Below are 20,965 nucleotides of genomic sequence, written 5' to 3' on the forward strand. Positions count from 1 at the left end.
CTGTGCCAGGTCATGCCAGCCTAACTTGGGCCAGACTCTGCCTTGGCACTGCTAACTTTCCAGTTGGCCGAAGAACAGGCTTAGAACAGCTGTCTTTTCAAACCACTGTGGGAAATCTCCTCTGCCGAAAGTCCATCACGCTCTTTTATATTCCACCTTCAATGCTCAGTGTTCTTTTGAAATGGTAGAAAACTGCTCCCTCTCAATGCAGGCAGAACACTTATCAGTTAAGGCAGGGGGTGGGGAACGTGTGGCTATCCAGAGTTGGACTTCAGCTGCCATCATGGAATCATAGAAATGCAGAATTGTAAGGGATCCTGAGGGTCAAATAATCCAACCCCTGCAATGCTGGAATCACAGCTGAAGACAGACAGACCACCAATGAAAGAGAGTCCACCATCTTCCAGTGAAGAAGTGTTCACCCTGGGCAGCTTCGCCCATGACCAGGGATGATGGGAATGACTACAGCTATCTCATCCTTACATTACGTCTTCCTACCACAGAATGGTTGTCCTACAGTCAAGCCATACCCCTATCCAAAGGCATCATGCAATGAGTTTGGGGTGTTTGTTAATCCAGCCTCCTGTCTCCTGGCACCTCCGCCCTTCGTGCTCTAGAGAACAAAGCTCCTCTGTTGGGAGTTTGCTGTACTTGTCTAGCTTCCCTGCGTTTAGGAAGCGATGGAGGGGATGTGAAGAGCTTCTCTCTCTACCTCCACATGATTATTATTGTGTAAGGGCTTTGATGCATGAACAGGGCTCATGGAAAACTCGCTGTGCTTTCTGATCTGGAGGATGGGACATGGTCACCTTGTTCCATAGGACAGGGCCTCATGAACTTGGCTGGCTTTTATGTCCCTGGAATTGCCTTCCTCCCCAGCTTGCCAAGACAATAGGAGCTGACACTGGTATTTTATGAGATGATAGTCAGTACACTGGCCTAAGGCAGCACTGAGCAAGAAAGCTTTGGAAAGTTAAGGGAGCAGGAGATGTTTCTCTTCCTGCCTGAGGGCATCTGCAGCAACTTCAAGCTCCTATCCCTGCTGGAAGTGAAGGTGGAAGGGCTGGAGGCATCCTATGCTCCAGCTTACTAGGGTAGGGATGAGAGGTCTATAGAACAGAGGCTAGAATCAGTCCTGGAAGGGCTGGGGCTCAGTGAGAGAACAGGAGTTTTACATGTAAAAGGTCTGAGGTCCAATCCCTGGCATGAGAGCCAATGTACTGGGCTTAGAGTGAGAGACCAGAGTTCAAATTCCCCCTTGTCCATGAAGCTCACTGGGTGACATTGGGCCAGTCACAGCCTCTCAGCCTAACCTGCCTTACAGAGTTGTTGTGAGGATTAATTGAGGAGTAGGGAGAACCATGTAGTCCACCTTGAGCTCCTTGGAGAAAAAAAGGTAGAATCAGTCAGTCAGAGTTGGTCTCTGGAAGGAATTTTTTAATTTTTTATTTTCTTTTGGCTATGGCAGACCAACACAGTTACCTACATGTAAGTCAATCCCTCAGTAAGGGTGGGAGAAATCCCTATCTGAAACTTGGAAAGCTAACTACTGGTCAGTTTTAGACAATGCTGAGCTAGATGGAACAACGGCTTGACCTGATATATAAGGTAGGTTTCTAAACTCAACAAACTCAAGTTCCATATGGGATCCAGTGATGCAGCCCAAAGAGATCCTCCAGAGTACAAGACTCTGGATTGGAAAGTGAAGCACAAATCATGCTTCCCTTGCTCTTTCATCAAAAGCCAGGGTGTGTTAGTAGTGAACAGCTGGCTACTCAGATGCTGTTGTTGAGAAAGGTTTGATTTACTGGATCATGGCCTACACTACTTAAATGAAGGACCCCCTAGCAGAAAATGGACTGCACCACACAAATTCTGGGAAGGACCACTAGGAATTCTCAAAGATTGCAGCCAACAGTTAAGAAACAACACTCCTTTAAGACCCTTCCCATTTACAGATGCATCTTTTAAAAAAAGGTAAAGGTAAAGGACTCCTGACAGTTAAGTCCAGTCATAGACAACTCTGGGGTTGCGGTGCTCATCTCGCTTTACAGGTCGAGGGAGCCGGCATTTTGTCCACAGACAGTTTTTCAGGCTCATGTGGCCAGCATGACTAAGCCGCTTCTGGCGCAATGGAGCATCGAAACCAGAGCAGTGCAAGGAAACGCCGTTTACCTTCCCGCCAGAGTGGTACCTATTTATCTACTTGCACTTTTTGGCGTGCTTTCGAACTGCTAGGTTGGCAGGAGCTGGGACTGAGCAACGGGAGCTCACCCTGTTGTGGGGATTCGAACCGCCAACCTTCTGATCGGCAAGCCCAAGAGGCTCAGTGGTTTAGACCACAGCGTCACCCGCGTCCGCATCTTTAAAAACAGCTAAATAATTGGGGGGTTTTAAGAGACAGTACAAAAACAAAGTATAGGTTAAAAAACAAACAAACAGGCAGATACATTTTCATCTAGCTATAAAAGCTGCTCAGCCTATAGCAAGTCATGATACATGTCCTGGTGGTTGACAAATTGTGGAGTGGGAGCGGCTAATGTTAAGAAAATGAGCCAGAAGATTCAGTGGAACCTCCTCCTTGCTGGTGAAATTTCAGGTGCCCTTAGGCAAGTATCCTTCCAGCTTCCTCCTGCTTTTGGGGTTGCAGGCAGCAATCAGTTTCTGGTAGTGAGCACCAAAGGGCCTTTTCAACTTTCAAAGAGCTCTATGAACATTTATCTGCCAGGCACTCTTTAACATTGACAATTCTTCTTTTATCTTAAGTAGAGCTAACACAATAACTACAGGACATGGCAAGCACATTTCTTCCTTTAGATTCGCTTTTTTAAAAAATTCCATGGCAAAGCAATTCTCCCTTAGCAAATATTTGTAAAATTAAAAGGGTCCTTATTTTGTTCTGTTTTTCCTCAGTCCCTGCACCTTCAGCTTAAGAACCCAGGAAAGTGTCTTATACTGAGTCACAGAACTGAGTCCATCTGGTTCAGTATTATCTACAGTCGAGAACAGCCTTGTGTGGGGATAACCAACATCTGGGACAGCCAGTAATTCCCGGAGTGCCTGCTCCCACTGGCCGAGAATGGGTCCGTTGGTTATGAATCTGAAGGTCGTGAGATTGTTGTTGGAGTTCCGAAGGTTTCTTTTGGAGTCATGAAGGCTCCTCTGGAGTTACGAAGGCTTGAGGTTCCAAAAAGGAAGGAAAAAAGAGCAAAGAGATGTGGCCAAAACTAAGCGGCCAAAAATAAAATAAAGAACTAAATAAATAAAGAGACTAAGAGACTGCAGTCAATGGTGGAGTTGCGCTCTACTTCTCTGTGCGGCTTGGTTTCTCTTTCGCTTTCTCTCTAGGCTTGTCTCGCACGGCTGTTCTCTCTTGGCTTGTCTCGCGCACTCTACACACCGCTACAGAGAGTAGGGGCCTTTTATTAGTAAACTGAACAACGTCATAACATCATCAATAACCAATCACAACATAGTATCTGGGTGAGTTTCTGGGCGGGAAACTCCTTTCCGGCCGTTACTGAGGCTGTTTTTGGCCTTAAACGCGGAGGAATCCAGGCAGCAAACCTCTGCCGGATCTCCTTGCCTTCCGCGCAATAGCGCGGAAGGTTACCTTACTGCGGCAAAATGCAAGAGTCCACAAAACGTATTCCCACAGCCTTGGTATTCAGACATTTTGGCTCCCGAACGACGCAAACCTGGAAGTGAGTGTTCCGGTTTGCAAACATTCTCTGGAACCCGAGCATCTAACGCAGCTTACGCAGCTTCCAATTGGGGTTTCATAACACTAACAAAATACAGCTCCCAGAATTCCTTGGGGGAAGCCATGACTGTCTGAAGTACCATAGTTTTACACACATTTACAATGTGAATGTGGCCCAGGACTGAAGGAGATATCTGGCCTGGTACCCTAATGAACCGCAGCTTGCAGATCTCTAAAAACCAACTGACAAGCCCGTCCAGGTATCAGTCATGTGTATTACCCATTCACATAGGTCCACGGAACATGCATGCAGATGCCTGTCCCCTATTGTCCACCAAGCTGTGGTTCAAGGGATTGGTGGGCTATTTTTAATTTTTCCCCTCCCTGCCTGTTGACCAACCACCTCACTCCGAAAGCAAGAAACCAGCGTGGGAGGTGGTCTGGCCAAACAGCTATAAATATGACCTCATTGCTTATGAACCTGAGGTCAGAGACATGGTCTAAATCCACAGAAGTGCTGCCGCCCACAAGGGCAAGCTCAGTTTGTGGCCTCTGTCCCATTTTTCTTTTTTCCTTTTCCGCTAACGCACACCCGCCAGTGACAACCTCAGCCTAGGCTCCGGGAATTGGATTTGTCAGCTCAACGCTGCCTGCAGAGCCAACTGCGTGCATTCCTAACAAATTAATCTGGGAATTTACTTGTAATTAATCCGGCATATCATTATTTCCTCCATGTAATTAAGTTGCTAATTTTGCTGTGTTTTGTTTTCCCCTCACAACTGAGAAGGAAGCAAACTCTCCGTGAATATACAGAATACACTGTCTTTCGGTCCTTCGGGCAGTCAGAGCAGCAGTCAGGATTTCTGGATTCCATTGCAGAATTGCAGGAGCCAGGGTGGCATAGTGGTTATTGTGTCCGACTATGACCTGGGAGACCGGGGTTCGAATCCCCAAGCAGCCATGAAGCTGCTTGGGGATCCCCAAGCAGCCATGAAGCAGCCATGAAGCTGCTTGGGTGACCTTGGGCCAATCATGGTCTCTCAGCCTAACTTACCTCCCAGGGTTGTTGTGAGGAACAAATGAGGAAGAGGAGAACCATGCGATAAATTTAAATGTAATAAACAGCCGGGGGCGGGTAGAAAAAGGGGGAAATAGAAACAGGATTTTATGTTCCTAATGAGATTTCAGAACACATCCCCATGTCACAGTGCTGAGTGACATTATCTGTAATGTGTGAACTTTGACGTGCCATCCTTATACGCATATTTATTTTCAAGGTTTCTGCAAACACTTCTCTGCATGCTCACTACTTACGCAGATAAATGCTGAACACGGTGTTGACACGAATGACCTAAATATGATGCCGGGGGAGGGGTATTTTCCCCAGCACAGAGCGTGTAATGTGTGAACAAGGCCTTAGGCCAGCAAGCCAGAGGTGCAGAGAAAATCCCCGCTCTCTGTGTCAATGATAGCTGCAGACACTTTGAGAAACGCTAATCTTCCTTAGCCTCGGTGAACCTCCAGCTCCTTCGAGCTCCTAAAATAGTGAGTGTTTCTGAAGGGGGGGGGGTGTTTCAAAGTATGTAATGCTCACAAAATGCTTTGAAATCAGCAGATGAAAGCTAAAGCAGAACATTATGGGGGAGCCCAGCTGATCTGGCTCACCCAAAAAAAAAAAAAGACTTGTTATATGGTTGCAGTCCCTCATAAGCTATCCAGCAGACAGGATTAATTTGACTTCATGCTAATCCCTTGCCAGCTAACTGGCTCACCTGATTACGTGCAGGCGCCACACGAGGAGACGGCCACGCCGTTCCAGTAGGCTCATTTCGTGACAGGTCTCAAAGGCTTCATTCCCTCAACCCACCCTCCCAAAATACCCCAACACTGGACCACATGCCCCATATGTACAATTAGGATTCAATCTGTTGTGGCTGCAGCAATAATGGTCTGGACAACAGCATTGGGCAAGCTGGGGAATTTATTCTGTAAACAACTGGCCTAAGCAAATCTTAGAACGCTGAGTGGAGAGGGAGGCAGAGCAGATTTTATGGTGCAGTGAGATCTAGGCCATATTAAGCTAAACACTACAAGACATTTGAAGCAACTGCCTCCTAAGTTTTCCTTCCGCTTGTACATAAAACATTCTCCTGTTAGCAAACAGGTCCCAACAATGCCCCAAAAGAAAGGGCATCGGTCAAACATTTTGGGGGGGGGGATATAACATAACATGTGTAAATCCACATTTGCATCCAGGAATAAAGCGCGGTCCACATCAGGTGGCTGGGAGTGCACAAGAGTTCTGTGAGCCATTGAAAAAATATGGGCATTCATAGAATTGTCGAGATGGAAGAGTCATCTAGTCCAGGCATCCCCAAACTCAGCCCTCCAGCTGTTTTGGGACTACAATTCCCATCATCCCTGACCATTGGTCCTGTTAGCTATGAATGATTGGAGGTGTAGTCCCTCAAACAGCTGGAGGGCCAAGTTTGGGGATGCCTGGTCTAGTTGAACCCCCTGCAATGTTTAACTCTTAGGGGAACATAGGAAGCCGACATATACCAAGTCAGATCCTTGATTTATCTAGTTCAGGCATGTCCAACAGGTAGATCGTGATCTACTGATAGATCACCGGACGTCTGTGGTAGATCACTCAATAACTTTGGCTCCCCTAAAAAAGCTCAGAAACCTAGACCTGAACCCCCCCCCCCACAGGGTTTTCCTTCTTAAAATAAAAGCTACGGTAAACAACTTTGACCTGAACCCCTAAAAAACGGGGGTAGATCACTGCCAGTTTTTAACTCTGTGAGTAGATCACTGTCTCTTGGGAGTTGGCCACCCCTGATCTAGTTCAATGTTGTTTAAAGTTACTGTTTACAGTGACTTGCCAGGGTTTCAGGCAGAGGTCTTTCCCATTCTACCTGGAGATGCCAGGAACTGAACCTGAGACCTTCTTCATGCAAAGCACTGAGCTACTGCCTTTCCCCATGGCAAGGCTCACACACAGAAAGAAATTCCTCCCGCAGTCAGCATCTGAAACTAGGTAGTCCTCTTGCTTGACCATTTCCTATCTGCATGCAATTGACTGGGATACCTAAGTGAAAAAGTCTCATCCATACACACAGCAGCCCCCCAAGACCTGCTGCCCCCTAGAGGCAGCTCTTGATGTTACAGAGCAGCACCCAGTAAGGGTAATTGAAACCTCCTGAGCAGAAGGCAGGATCTGGAAGGAAAGAGGGCGAGTGGGTGGAGGAGGGGAAGAGAAAACAGGTGAGTGAAACCGAAAAGAGCAAAGCAGCGAAGATGACGGATTAGGTAATTGGAAGAGAGACAGAAGGAGAGATTAAAGAAAGGCCTGGAGATTAGATTAAGAGGAGGGAAGAGGTGAGCCCAGGATAAAAACCAAGCAAGCAACCTTTGCTAACCTTGCTCTCCAGAAAGGCAAAGCAGAATTCATAAAGACCACAATTCTGTTCAACTACACAGCCTCTCCTGCAGCTGAGGAATGGCAAAGAGCAGGCATGAGCCCACTGGCCTTGCGTTTCCCTCAGGTTCCTCATCTCTAATCCCATTGCCTTCCACCCTTTGCACTGTGGTTTAAACCACTGAGCCTCTTGGGCTTGCCGATCAGAAGGTCAGCAGTTCGAATCCCCGCTATGGGGTGAGCTCCCATTGCTTGGTCCCAGCTCCTGCCAACCTAGCAGTTCGAAAGCACACCCAAAAGTGCAAGTAGATAAATAGGTACCGCTCTGGCGGAAAAGTAAACAGCGTTTCTGTGCTCTGGTTTCGGTGCTTCGTTGTGCCAGAAGCGGCTTAGTCATGCTGGCCACATGACCCGGAAAAACTCTCTGCGGACAAACGTCAGCTCCCTCGGCCAGTAAAGCAAGATGAGCGCCACAACCCCAGAGTCGTCCGCGAGTGGACTTAACTACCTGTTGGGAGCTGAACTTGTGAGCCGGGGTGGATTTCTTTATTCAGGTAGGCCTTCCTTCTGCAACCCTATCCCTTCCAGATGTGTTGGGCTACAATGCCTAACAGCCCAGGCAAACCTGGCCAATGGTCAAGGATAATGAAACTTGCAGTCCAAAATATCTTAAGTGCACCAGGTCGGGGAATGCTGGTGTTTGCTCTCCACACAATGTGGAAGCCTGACAATCCAGGATTCTGAAATGCACAGGGAGCCCAACCAAGCAGCAAATGTGCATAGGGGGAGCTGTTTTGCAGCAAAAACAAAGAGCTTTGTGGCTCCTTGAAAGAGTGAGAAATTTATTATGATATATTTTTCAGCATCCAACAATTCCTCCCAGTCTTCTACCTCTGACCTCTCCTTGGTGTCCCAATACCAATTCCCAGGCTCTAAGCCTTCCTTCTCTGGAATGAACTCATTGTTTTGTTGAGACATAATGCTCACCCCTGATTCAGCATACTAAACTATGGGGCAAGAAGCCTTGGGCTCACCCATTCTCCCCATCCCCTCTTCAGCATGCCCATGAGGAGATCACATGCTTTTGTTTCTGTTTTCAATTAACCACTACATTTGAACCCTACACTGTGGCACTGGCCAACTCTGGTTTATTGAAACAAGCTGGTTAGAGAAACCCCAGCAAATAATAGTGACGACTTAACTACAGTTTGTCATGGCATGGCATAATGCTAAACTGCAGTTACCGTGAAAAGTGAAACTCCTTCCAAACTCCTCCTTGTGGGCCCAGGGGAGGAAGAGAGTGATGAGGGGAGCCTCATTCACAAAACACAGGGTGAGGGAGCCTGGTGCCCTCCGATTGCTGCTATACTCTAGCTCCCATCAGCCCCAGCCAACATAGCCAATGGTAAGGGAGGAGGGGAGCTGCGGTTTCAGCAGCTTCTGGAAGATCACAGGTTCCCCACCCCTGCACCAGGCCATAGTTTAGTGTTACGTCCAAACAAGACCAGACTCTCTACTGTCAAAAGGAGCACATAATTCAAATTGATTGCTGGAAGTTTCCAAAGCCAAGAATCAAACATGTTTTCAAAAAAAACAAAACAAGGCTAGGAATATAGATTCTATTGATCTCAGGGGGGTGAAACTGTTTTGATGGAAAATTCAGGACAAACGAAAGAGAAGATATTTTAAGGATGCTGATTGACGGAGTTGACAGCAACATAGCCTATGTATCTTAGACGAGTAAGGCTTGATCTCCCATCTCTCGGAGAAAGAGCTCGTTGATTTGACGGACTGCTGAACCAGGCCTGTAATGAGTTCGGCAGGAAGAAGGAGATCAGGGGGGAACTAAATCTCTAACTGTTCGGTGGATGTTCTAAAGGACTGTAAAATGAAGAATCAATTCTACAGCAAGTGCTAAGGGGGAAAGGTTCATCTGAAGGAGAATTCAGTATATCATGCTCCCCACCCCATGAGTTTTATTTTGTAATTTCGAAGAGTGCATATCCCTATTTACACAGAGGGATTGTTATGGTGGTAAAGGCAATTTCATCTAATGCCTTCTTTGCTTCTATTTTCTTTAAGGGCGTTAAATTCCACACATTTATCGGGAAATGCATGGTTTTTCAAAGCCTTAAAAATAGCCATGTTTGCATTAGCTGACCAATTAGAACAACACAGGTTTGCACCCTATGAAATTCCTGGGATTGTTCATAAAACAAGTAACCTGTAAATATCATATCACAGATTTTCACATAAAGCAAAATCATGAGCCATAGTTAAAATTCTGAAGTCCGGTGTACCAAATGACTGGAGATTAAAATAGGAAGGGAAAAAAAACCTGAAAACTATTCAATATCTTATTCTTCTCCAAAGCAAGAAGGTAACCAAGAAGAATCTTTGTGGTGACTTAGTGCTCTGGTCTGCACTAAGTATGCCTTTCCTTGACTCAGCTCACACCCACTTTGTCAGAAGAATAAAGAAAATATCAGTGGGGAGAACTAGGTCAGGTAAAAAGTGAGCCAAGGAACTGATTCAATCTACTTGTTCATGTGTGTTCCCTCATTCCTGAGGCTAAAACCATAAATTATGTTAACTGCACATAAGCAGTTAAGTTAAATAGCCACTGATTCACTGAGCAGAATCAGTATCACAACAAACAGGGCTAGGGGATTAACTCTTCCCTCCACTACTGGCTTTACAGAACTTTATTTTAACTACCCATGGGAGGTACTTTAATTGTTAAGGAGATACTTTTCTGTGGCTTCATCCCACAAGATTCCTGTGATATTTTTTTAAAACCTGCAACCTCAGGAGGGGGAAGGTCTGGCAGATGGCCGTTTCCCAAAGAGGTGGGGCAGTTCTTTAAACTCACCTCATAATCGAGGACTGGGCAGGACACACCCGGATCACAGGCCAGTTTCCCAGGCTGTTCTTTCCCTCCGGACCTGCCAAACCCATGATCTCAAGCAGTAACTAACTAGGGCAGTGCAAGCAATGTCCCAACATGGGGTACAAGATCATGACAGGGAAAAGACACTGACTGCTGCCGTTAAACAAAATGTGCATTTTTCATTGTGTAATATATGTATTTTCAGAGTTTATGTATAATATGATTATCATTAAAGAAAAACTGCCCTAGAACCATAACTGCCCCTTACCCCCCAATGACTCTGGTCATTGAGAATTTACACCTGCTTTAATCATTGTATGTAATATATGTATTTTCAGAGTTTATGTGTATTATGATTATCATTAAAAAGAAGAAAAAGTGCCCTAGAACCATAATAACTGCCCCTTACCCCCCAATGACTCTGGCCATTGAGAATTTACACCTGCTGTTATCTGGCACGGACTTTTCCGGCATTCTGTCCCTCCGTCACATTGAAGTGTGACCAGATGCTGAAACCAGCTTGTATAGGCTGGGGTTGTTGTTTTTTCCTGTTTCTCCAAAGACAAGACAGACTCCTGAGAGCAACCTTACTTCTTTAAATAGTAACATGAAAGAATCCCTGAATGTGTCACATTCTGCCTAACTGGAAGAAAGGTGGGAAGGGGGTGCAGGTAAGTTGGCCGCAGCACGAATTAGCGTAAAGGCGGGACCGACTGCTCTGACTCATTCAAAAGCCCAACCTTATTCCCCCCTCAAGCACAAAAAAGCCCATGAGTGGCATCAAGCATGTTCATTCATGGGTTTGGCACAAATGCAAAGCAGCACAAAACTTCCAAGCTTCAGGGATGAAAACACTTTGAAGTCTTGTCAGCAAACCCTCTCCCACACCAGGCATGTCCTTCTCTGACCACAGACAGGCTGTCAATTAACTGACTCTAGCCAGAACGGAAAGGGCTGCATCCCTCAGAGTGTCTAAGTGCTTGTCTCCAGACTGAAAGCTGAATTTTGCTCCGGGGAAGGGGAGGGAGGTTTGTCAGAAGCGCTGAGGCGATTTGAGAGTCATTTGCTTGCTTGAGCGTTTTTCCGTGTTTTCCAATCAGCTGGATCCAAATATTTCTGTACCTAAGCAATACTCTTTAGCTTTAACCCTCAAACCTACTGTGACAGCCAAGACAGCCAGTTATCAACTTGACAGTCGCATCATCAACTTGCCCTCGCAGTCCCCCTGTTTAATCAATTTGGCAGAAATTTTAAGGGCAACATAATATTAGACCTTAAACTTGTCCCTAATGTGTTTTAGCAGCAGAAGTTGGAAAATTACAGAATCGCAGCCAATTGAAATTCATTTGGGGCAATAACATAAAATATGGGGCAAACTATGTTAGTTACAGAGCATGACAAGCCAGTCTTCTGTGTGACACCAAGCAAATGGAAATGTAAAAATACAATATGGCTGCCAAAATCACTACATCACTGAAAAATATTTATAATTTTGTTGCTGTGGGGAGCTTCCTTGCACACCATACCTGAGCTATACATGGTGCTTTGAAATCCCAACTTTGTGACTTCAAAGCACATTCTGACATCAGGCGATTAATAGCCTAGATCTGATAAGGATCAAAAAGGTGCCCCCCCATATAGAGGATTAAAGCGTAAGTTACTGAAACATTAACACACTTGAATAAACACATTCTGATACTTACGCATCATTTTAAAATGGATTACATGTCACGTGACAGTCAGATAAAGGTATGGCTGTAATGTTAAACCACTGCTGAGCAACCTGTATGAACTTAACCTCCCCCTCCCACAACAACATATACCCCCCTCCACTGCATGGCCAGGAGATATTTATAAATTTTTGCTTTTAGTTAACCATGTCTTCCTTTGTCATCCACGCCATGAACCATAATTTAACACGAATGACCGTTGTTCAAACCATGCATTGCTGAAACCAACCATCGTTAAGGTTAAACCAATTTTACTGGCCCAGACAGCACAGGAAACTATGGTTAACTAAAATGTAAAGCTTCTGAACTTCTCCTCTTGGCCATGGAGGGGAAGAGAGGGGAACTGGAACACAAGATCCCAGGAAGAGGCTGGACTCATTCACAAAGTGCCAAAGTTTAAATCATGGGTGGGCTGTCGAAATCCACCTCGCCTCAGCCACTGTTTGAGTGTTACATCCAAACATGGCCATTGTTTCATCCAATCATGCTAAAAGATAAAAAGCAATGTAAAGTTTGAAAACATTTCTTTTTAAATACATAAGTGTGTGGGTGGATATGGTTGTATTATTTCCAATACCAAACTGTAACAATTAAAAAAAAAACAATTAGAGGAAATTGGCAAGAAGTAGTGAGTGATCTAATAGAAATGTGGTGTTCGTTATGGTGATGTCACCTCCAGCTTGTTCTGAAATTAACACTTCTATGGCAAAGTTTACGCCAGGAAAGAGTTGGTATTAGCTGTCTTGTTTACCACCCTTGACTTTAGGGTCAAAGCTGAAGCATATCTTTTAGGTGCAGATTTGGATTCAGCAGGGCTCCAAATTTGGGAAATCTCCCTCCATTGCATGTTCTGCTGGTTCATTGCAAAACAGGAAGGCAAAGGCGAGCATTATCATGAAAAGACAGGTTCTTAAATGCATTGTTGTGAGTTAAAGGCAGCCTTGAGATTTAAGTGCCCGTGTTGTTGGTTTTTTCCCCCGAGAAGACAGACAGAATTCAAGCTGTTTGACATTTGCTCAAGGAAAGGGTAAGAGCAGAGGAAAAGGAACTGTGATGCCTCCTGCAGGGGACAAGGAGGAAAGATTTTGCAGTGCTCTTCTGCTTCCTCCCCAGGACATTCCCAGACGTTGACATTAGTGGAAATCCTGATTAAGACACTACCCATCAGTTTTATTATTACTCATTTAGACTGCACCAAAGGCACAGAAATTCAGAGCTTTCCGTTCACTAACTGATTTTATTTTATTTTTAAATCAAGCTGTAAGTTGATATAAGAATACAGCACACACACACAAAAATTGTCCACTGCTGTGAATCCATACTGGGCAATCATTAACCTTAGAACTGAACAAATGGGGTAACCTTTGGCAGACAGCACAAAAAAAATAGTCATTTTTGCGCCGTGAAAAGTTATGAGAACAAGTGCAATTTGCAGACTTTTTCATTTTAAGTAGGGAGGGGAAATGACAAACAAAGATGATATGAAGTATGCACACAAGGAAATTTCTCCCCGTCTCTTTTTTTTTTTTTTGCAAGTATTTTTTTATTTTCCAATTTTATACAGAACACAAATGTATACATCAAATAAAGTTTTACAATATCACCAAACTCCGCCGAGTTTTTATTGACTTCCTTCCCTCTCTTCTCTGGCTTTCTAATTTTTACAGCACTCCTACGCTTTCTCTTCTATTCTTTTCCTTCTTTCGCATATTTTGATATCTTAATATTTTCATTACTAATTTTTCCCTGTTGCAAGATTTCTTTATACCCTGTAAGCGCTTACACCTCTTTATAATCTTTTATATATTCCAAAAATTTACCCCACTCCGTTTGAAACCTTCGATCCTTTTGTTCTCTTATTTTCCCAGTTAGTTTCGCCAATTCTGAAAATTCCAATACCTTTCTTCTCCAGTCATTTACCGTTGGTACCTCTTTGACTTTCCATTTTTGCGCCAACAATATTCTTGCTGCCGTGGTGGCATATAAGAAAAAGTTTTGATCTTTCCTTTCAATCTCTTCCCCTACCAATCCAATCAAGAACGCTTCCTGTTTTTTTGGGAATGTATACCTGAAAATTTTCTTTAATTCATTATAAATTGCTTCCCAAAAAGGCTTAACTTTTTCACATGTCCACCACATGTGGTGGAACTCACCATCCTTTCTCTCACACTTCCAGCATTTCTTATCATACTTTCTGTACATCTTTGCCAATCTTACTGGAGTGAGGTACCATCGATACATCATTTTCATGATGTTTTCTTTTAGGAGTATACATGCTGTAAATTTCATATGTTTCTTCCAGAGGTTTTCCCACATTTCTAATTGTATGTTGTGACCGACGTCTACTGCCCATTTTATCATTACCTCTTTAACTTCTTCGTCTTTGGTATGCCACTCCAATAAATAATCGTACATTTTTGATAACAATTTCTCTTTACCTTCTAAAATTTCTATTTGGAATTTTGATTTTTTGCTGTCGAAATTACCCTTTCTTTTATCTTCATTGAATAAATTATAAATCTGATGGTATTGAATCCATCCTGTCAGTTTCCCTGCTACCTGATCATATGCTTTAATTTTCCAACCTTTGTCTGACTCAATTAGCAATTCCTCATATGTTATCCAATTTTCTTCTTCTGTATTAATTTTCTTTATTGTTAATATCTCTGTGGGTGAGAGCCATCTAGGTGTTCTTCTCTCCACCAAATCCTTGTATCTTAACCACACCTCATATAAAGGTTTTCTAAATACGTGTGTTAAGAATTCCCTATGCACCTTCACTTTTTCTTGCCAAAGGTAGGAGTGCCAGCCGTACCTATTATTGAAACCTTCCAAATCTAGCAACTCCTTATCCCTCAGCACCATCCATTCTTTAAGCCAGAGCATACATGATGCTTCATAATAAATTTTTAGATCTGGCAATCCAAAGCCTCCCCTCTCTTTTTTATCTATTAATAACTTATGTTTAATTCTTGGGCGTTTGCCTTGCCAGATGTATTTTGACAGATTCTTCTGCCATTCTTTAAACTGGCTTATTCCCTTAATTACTGGTAACATTTGGAAAAGAAACAAGATCTTTGGTAGTACACTCATTTTTACACTTGCGATCCTCCCCCACAAAGACAAATTTAATTTACTCCAAATTTCTAAATCTCTTTTGATTTGTTTCCAAATAGGTTCATAATTATCATTAAACAAATTTATATTTTTGGGTGACAGCCAAATTCCTAGATATTTTACCTTTTTTACCACCACAATACCATATTTGTTTTCTAATTCTTCCATTTCTTTTTTATCTAAATTTTTAACCAGCATTTTCGTTTTTTCCTTATTTATCTTTAACCCTGCTAACTTTCCGAATTCTTCTATTACTATCAGCATCTTTTCTACACTTTGCATTGGTTCTTCTAATGTCATTACAATGTCGTCCGCGAAGGCCTTCAATTTGAACTCTCTCTTCCCCATCTTAATTCCTTTAATGTCCTTTGTGGCTCTTAATTTATCCGCTAAAACTTCCAATACAGCGATAAACAACAATGGTGATATCGGGCAGCCTTGTCTTGTGCCCTTTGTGATTTCAAATTTATCTGTTAACATACTATTGATCACTAATTTGGCTGATTGTTCTTTATAAACTGCCTTAATCCCATTTAAAAAATGTTCCCCCACCTCCATCTTTTTTAAGATCTTCATCATGAATGACCACGACACATTGTCGAAAGCCTTTTCGGCGTCGATGAAAATTAAAGCCGCTTTTTTATCTATTTTCAGGTCTAAGTATTCAATTAAATCTACAATTGTTCTAATATTGTTTTTCATCTGGCGTCCTGGGAGAAACCCAGCCTGATCCCTATGGATTATTTTATTTAAAGCCTTTTTCAATCTTCTTGCCAAAATATCCGTAAATAACTTATAATCCAAGTTCAATAGTGAGATCGGCCGGTAATTCTTTACATTTAGTAAATCCGTACCCTCTTTTGGAATTAAGGTAATAAAGGCCTCTTTCCATGAATCCGGAGCTTTCCCATTTATCAAAATTCTATTCATCACCTCTAACATTCTCGGTACTAACTGTGGTGCCAATTCCTTATAATATTCTGCTGATAAGCCATCGGGGCCTGGTGCCTTCCCTCCTTTCAACCTTTGTATTGCATTCTTAAGTTCTTCCTCTGATATTGGAATATTCAATTGTTCTTGATCTTCTTTTAGTATTCCTTTTGGTTTGTTCTTATCCAAGTATATATCCATTTCTTCTTCTTTCTCTTGATCTTTCTGATACAAATTCTTATAGAATTCCTGAAAAATATTTTTAATATCCTTTGGGTTTTCTATTAATACTTCATTTCTTCTAATTTTATTTATTATACTCTGTTCTTTTCTCTTCTTCAGCTGCCACGCAAGAAGCTTCCCCGATTTATTAGCATACTCAAAATTCTTTTGTTTTAACCATTTTAGCTTCCATTCTATTTCCTGATTGGTTAATATTTCAAATTGGTTTTTTAGCCCCTTAATGCTCTGCTTTAAATCTTGGTTTTTTGGATTTAAGATCAATTGCCTTTCTTTTTCTTCTAACGCTTTTAGAATTTCTTCTTTCTTCTTCTCTCTTTCTTTCCTTTTTCCAATATCTTGCGATATCAAAAACCCTCTTAGCACCGCTTTACTGGCGTCCCAGACCACGTTTATGTCTGTTTCTTTATTTAAGTTCAGTTCAAAATAATCACTTAAAACCTTTTTTGCCTTTTCTATTATTTTCTCATCATTAAATAAACTTTCATTCATTCTCCACCTGGTTTTGGCACCTTCTCCTTTTAGTTCCATATATACGGCATTGTGGTCCGATAAGGTCCTTGGCTGAATCTCTACTTTATTTACTTTTAATAATATTCCTTTTGAAACCCAAATGTAATCTATTCTTCCTGAACTTTTATTAGGTTCCGAAAAGTATGTGTATTGTTTTATTTCCGGATGTTTTGCCCTCCATGCATCTATTAAACTCAAATTTTCTGTCAATGTAAAAAAAGCCTTTGGCAATTTACCTTCGGAGCCCCAACTTCTTGATGTTCTATCTATTGTGGGATTCACCACCCCATTCATGTCACCCATTAATATTTGTTTTTCGTCAGCAAACTCAAGCAAGATTTCCTCAAGCTTTTTATAGAACTTGGCTTTTTTATTATTCGGGGCATATATTCCTACCAATTGTATTTTCTCTCCTTGCCATAATATTTGTACGATTACTATTCTCCCATCTTCATCTTTGTAAATCAGTTTGGGTTCCAACTTCTGTTTTACATAAAGAACCACCCCACGTTTTTTCTTTTTATCCGCCGACACAAAATCCAGGCCCAATCTTTTATTTATTAATATTCTTTTGTGTTTTTTGGCAATGTGGGTTTCTTGCAAACATACGACGTCTAATTTTTGTTTATTTAAAACATGTTCAACTTTATTCCTTTTGCATTTATTATTCAAACCATTTATGTTCCAAGATTGAAGTTTTAAAATCATAACTCCGGTTTCTTTGTTAAGTCTTTCTACAACTTAGTGTTTTCTCTGTCTTCCTTTTCCTGTTCCTCTTCCTCTTCTCCTTCTTCACTTTCCTGTTCACTTCTTTCTCCTTCTCCCTCTTCTTCTTCCTCTTCCTCCTCTTCCACTCCTCCTACTGCTCCCTCCTCCGTCTTTCCTTCTACTAATTCTTTCACATTCTTTTCCTTCTTATCTCCTTCCAATCCCAACTCCTTCGGGTATCTTCTGATGAACTTCTTTAGTTCTTGCACATTTGTGATCTTGTATCTCTTGTTTTTGAAATAGAAAGTTAGTCCTTCGGGAAATTCCCATCGAAAACTTATTCCTTTTCTCCTCAAAATTCCTGTCAGTGTCTGATATGGCTCTCTCTTTTTTAAAAATCTTGCTGGGATTTCTTTATGTATGATAATTTCCCTACCTCCAATTATCAATTTCTGTGAATGGCCTAATTTCAAAATTTCATTCCGAATATCCCCGTCTCAGGGCAGTTCGGGCAGATACACTCATCACTTGACAGCAGCCAACATCCATTGATGGCTTCCCTGTACAAATGTGCCAACACAGACACTGCAGATAAAACTTCCATATCATCCGATGCCACTGCAACGCTATTCTAAAGATTGTTCACGCATTCTGTTAACCCTTATCAACCATGCAATAATCAAAGAGAAATCAAGTGCTGTACACACATGTATGAGCCCATCCTCAGAATAGTGCTTTATTTGTCATCTGCAAATGTAGGTCTGATGAAGGATGGGAAAACCCTGCACCATCACACCTTGGATTGTGTTGCCACAGGCTGTCCGCATTTTGCTTGGCATACAGGTAGCGTAACTGTACAGCAGGTGTTGACAACCTGCAACCTTCCAGATAGAACTGGACTACAGTTCCCATCATCCCCTGACCACTGAACATGCTGGCTGGGGGCTGATAGGAACTGGAGTCCAACTAACTCTGGGCCACAAGTTCTCCATCTGTAGTGGGCCAACTCTGCACATGCAGCTTATGAATTGGAACTGCACTCCACATGCGTGATCAATAAAATCATGATCAATAAATATGCCACAGATCTGAACAGAACAGCCAGAAGAATCTTAGTGAGTTGTAGCCATCACAGAAACAGAGAAAAGTATGCCAGTAAGTGCTTCAAATTATGCCAACGACACAGAAAGAATGCAGAAATGTCTTCAGTGCAGACTGTCTAGCCCCATCTAGGCTGACATCGATCAGGAGTAACTTAATTAAATGGGTTTGCACTACAGAGTAAAAGTCCCGGAAGAGATACATTAAAGATAAGGACTGTAGCCCATGAGAGTGTGCATAGGATTTGAACACTTGTCAGCAAACATGCACATGACCAACATGTGAAGCATTTTTTTAAGGTAACAGTGTTTTCTTATGAGAATCCCACCCCCCACCCAAAAAAAGTATTTTTGCCCCATGTTATGCAAATGCTGTCAATGTGGAACTGAAAATGGAAGTGAAACACTTTTATACTGAACATACTACAGTTTGGAATGCATCCCTTGTAAATATTTTTGCTGCAGGGAAGAAAATGGTAGAGCGATGATTTTAATATCAAATGCACATTGTTGCCAGTCTGAGTTTTAAATTCAAATTACAGATCTGGGAATTTTTTTTGGGGGGGGGGGGAGGTGTGGGGACACAATTTAAACGTCATTCATTTAAACATCCAAGACAGCAATAGGTGCTATTAAACTGGAGCGTTTTCAACGCAATAAGACCGTTTTTCACAAATGGCACTAACAATTGTGTTCCCGCTGTTCCCACTTCTGCAAATTTGAATGTAAAATCCAAATTGGTTAAAGGTTCATTTGGTTTAAAAACTGGCTCTCCACCTTTCTCCTGTCCCAAAGCATCAGAGTTTACAAGCGACTCCATTCCACACTCAAAAGGCTTTAGCATCTTTTGCTGGGGGGGGGGGGAGAGGAAGGAGAGGAACCAACCCCCCCCCACGTGCATATACACTCCAAACAAGTGCTCCACTTCAAGGTGGAGGACCCACCATTCTTGGATGAGGTTTCTGGCTTCCACCCAACCTAAACGCTCCTTATCTCCTGCTTTCCTGATGCCAGATGCATAACTCGGGGTCCAATTTGGAACGGAGTGCCTGCCTTGGATTGCTGGCTTCAATCTTTGCTCAGCGACAAGCGAGCCAAGAAACCAACCGGATGGTCTTTATGCATAAGGCTACATTTAGATTTGTGAGTTGGCAAAAGAAAAAAAGAAAACAGGTGGAATTCATGTTCCACTTTCCATGTCCTTGAACCTAAACATTTAAAAAAGAATAATAATAATAAATCGCCACCGTTTCTGGAGGTGATGGAGACGATGGCAGCAACAGCCGCCTAGAATAAGTCATCAGCGATCACTTTCTGAAGAACTGCCTCGCCTGCCTGCCTGCCTGCCTCTCTCTGTTCAGTCTTTTTACACTTGGCTTAGAGAGCCCTCTTCCTCTTTCATTGGGAAGCCGAGAAAGGAGGCGCGTTTCGCCCGTGGAAACTGTTGCAAAGAAGTTGGAACCCAAGCTCGACTCGAGCAAGACGCTGGCCGGCAAGCAGGTGTCTGTCACCACGTGGACTTTGCAAGGCTGAGGCGCTCAGCTCCGAAACAACTTGGCCGCTTTCCAATGCATATGGAGAGAGTGTGTGAGAGAGAGCGCGCGCGTGAGAATGCGCTCTTCTCTCTCTCTCTCTCTCTCTCTCTCTCTCTCTCTGTGTGTGTGTGTGTGTGTGTGTGTGTGTGTGTGTGTGTGTGTGTACATGCATGTTTTCTTCGTTCCCGGCCAGCTTTGAAGCCACCTTTCCAAAAAGCCTGGCTCTGCACACGCACCTACATAAAAACACTTCAAACCTAGCTAGACATGTCTCTATTTCCCACTCCGTCCAATAACAGACTCTCGCGCACCCTCCTCCGCTTCCCCTCGAAGAAGTCAGAGAGAGAGAGAAAGAAGCGCCAACTTACCTTCGGCGTCTGCCCTTCGGCTCCCACCACTTCCAACTTCTTCCTGGTCCCGAAGAAGAGCAGCAGAGCCGCGATCCACAAGATCCCCAAGACAGACAGAGCCAGCCTCCGGCTCAGCCGTCGCATGGTTAGCAGAAGGAAGAGGAGGAGGAGGAGGAGACGCCGCGTGGGGGAAAGTCCTCTCCGTCTTTTCCGAAAGGCAACCAGGCGGCGGGAAGAGGGTGGAGCTGGCCGGCACCCTGCCTCCCACTACGGGCGGGATGAGTCCCCGCGAACCCCCGCTAGGGGCACGGCAAACGAGCCCGCCTCCATCAGGAGGAGGCGAAGGGAGTCCCGGGCCGTCTTCCCTGCATGGGGCGAGGAGGAGGAGGAAGCCGGCGTGGGAGGGGCCGGGGGTGGAGAAACAGGCGGCGGGGGGTCCTCCTCCTGATCGCGACGCGCAGGGAAGCGGCGGTGGGCGATCCTGGGTGCCCCTGCGTCGTGGCTCTCCAAGGCAGGGCGTCCTTCCCCGCCTGCATCCGCCGGAGACGAGCGGGGACGAGGAGGCGCCCGCTTGACGTCGACTCCTAAGCCGATCCAGCGCTTCGCCTTCCCGCTGCCTCGCGATCGGCCCCCGCCCTGGGGAATAGGAGGGGCGCCCCCTCCCCCCGAAAAAGCAACCTCCCGCAGAGACGCCCCTGCGGACGCGCAGGCTGCACGCTTGGCGC

At 43.8% G+C, this 20,965-nt stretch overlaps 1 protein-coding gene across 1 annotated transcript in view; it reads right to left on the bottom strand.

Annotated features, from left to right (window-relative positions):
• The window catches only part of GALNT14 (polypeptide N-acetylgalactosaminyltransferase 14), a 230,414-nt gene extending 209,777 nt beyond the window's left edge, over positions 1–20,637 (bottom strand). The window contains 1 exon segment of the mRNA XM_033144635.1: positions 20,259–20,637. Within this exon segment, the coding sequence (XP_033000526.1) occupies positions 20,259–20,384 (126 nt within the window). The 5' untranslated portion in view covers positions 20,385–20,637.
• Positions 20,638–20,965: the final 328 nt, after the last annotated feature.

Source organism: Lacerta agilis, chromosome 3 (genome assembly GCF_009819535.1).
Source record: "Lacerta agilis isolate rLacAgi1 chromosome 3, rLacAgi1.pri, whole genome shotgun sequence".
NCBI classification, from domain to species: Eukaryota; Metazoa; Chordata; class Lepidosauria; order Squamata; family Lacertidae; genus Lacerta; species Lacerta agilis.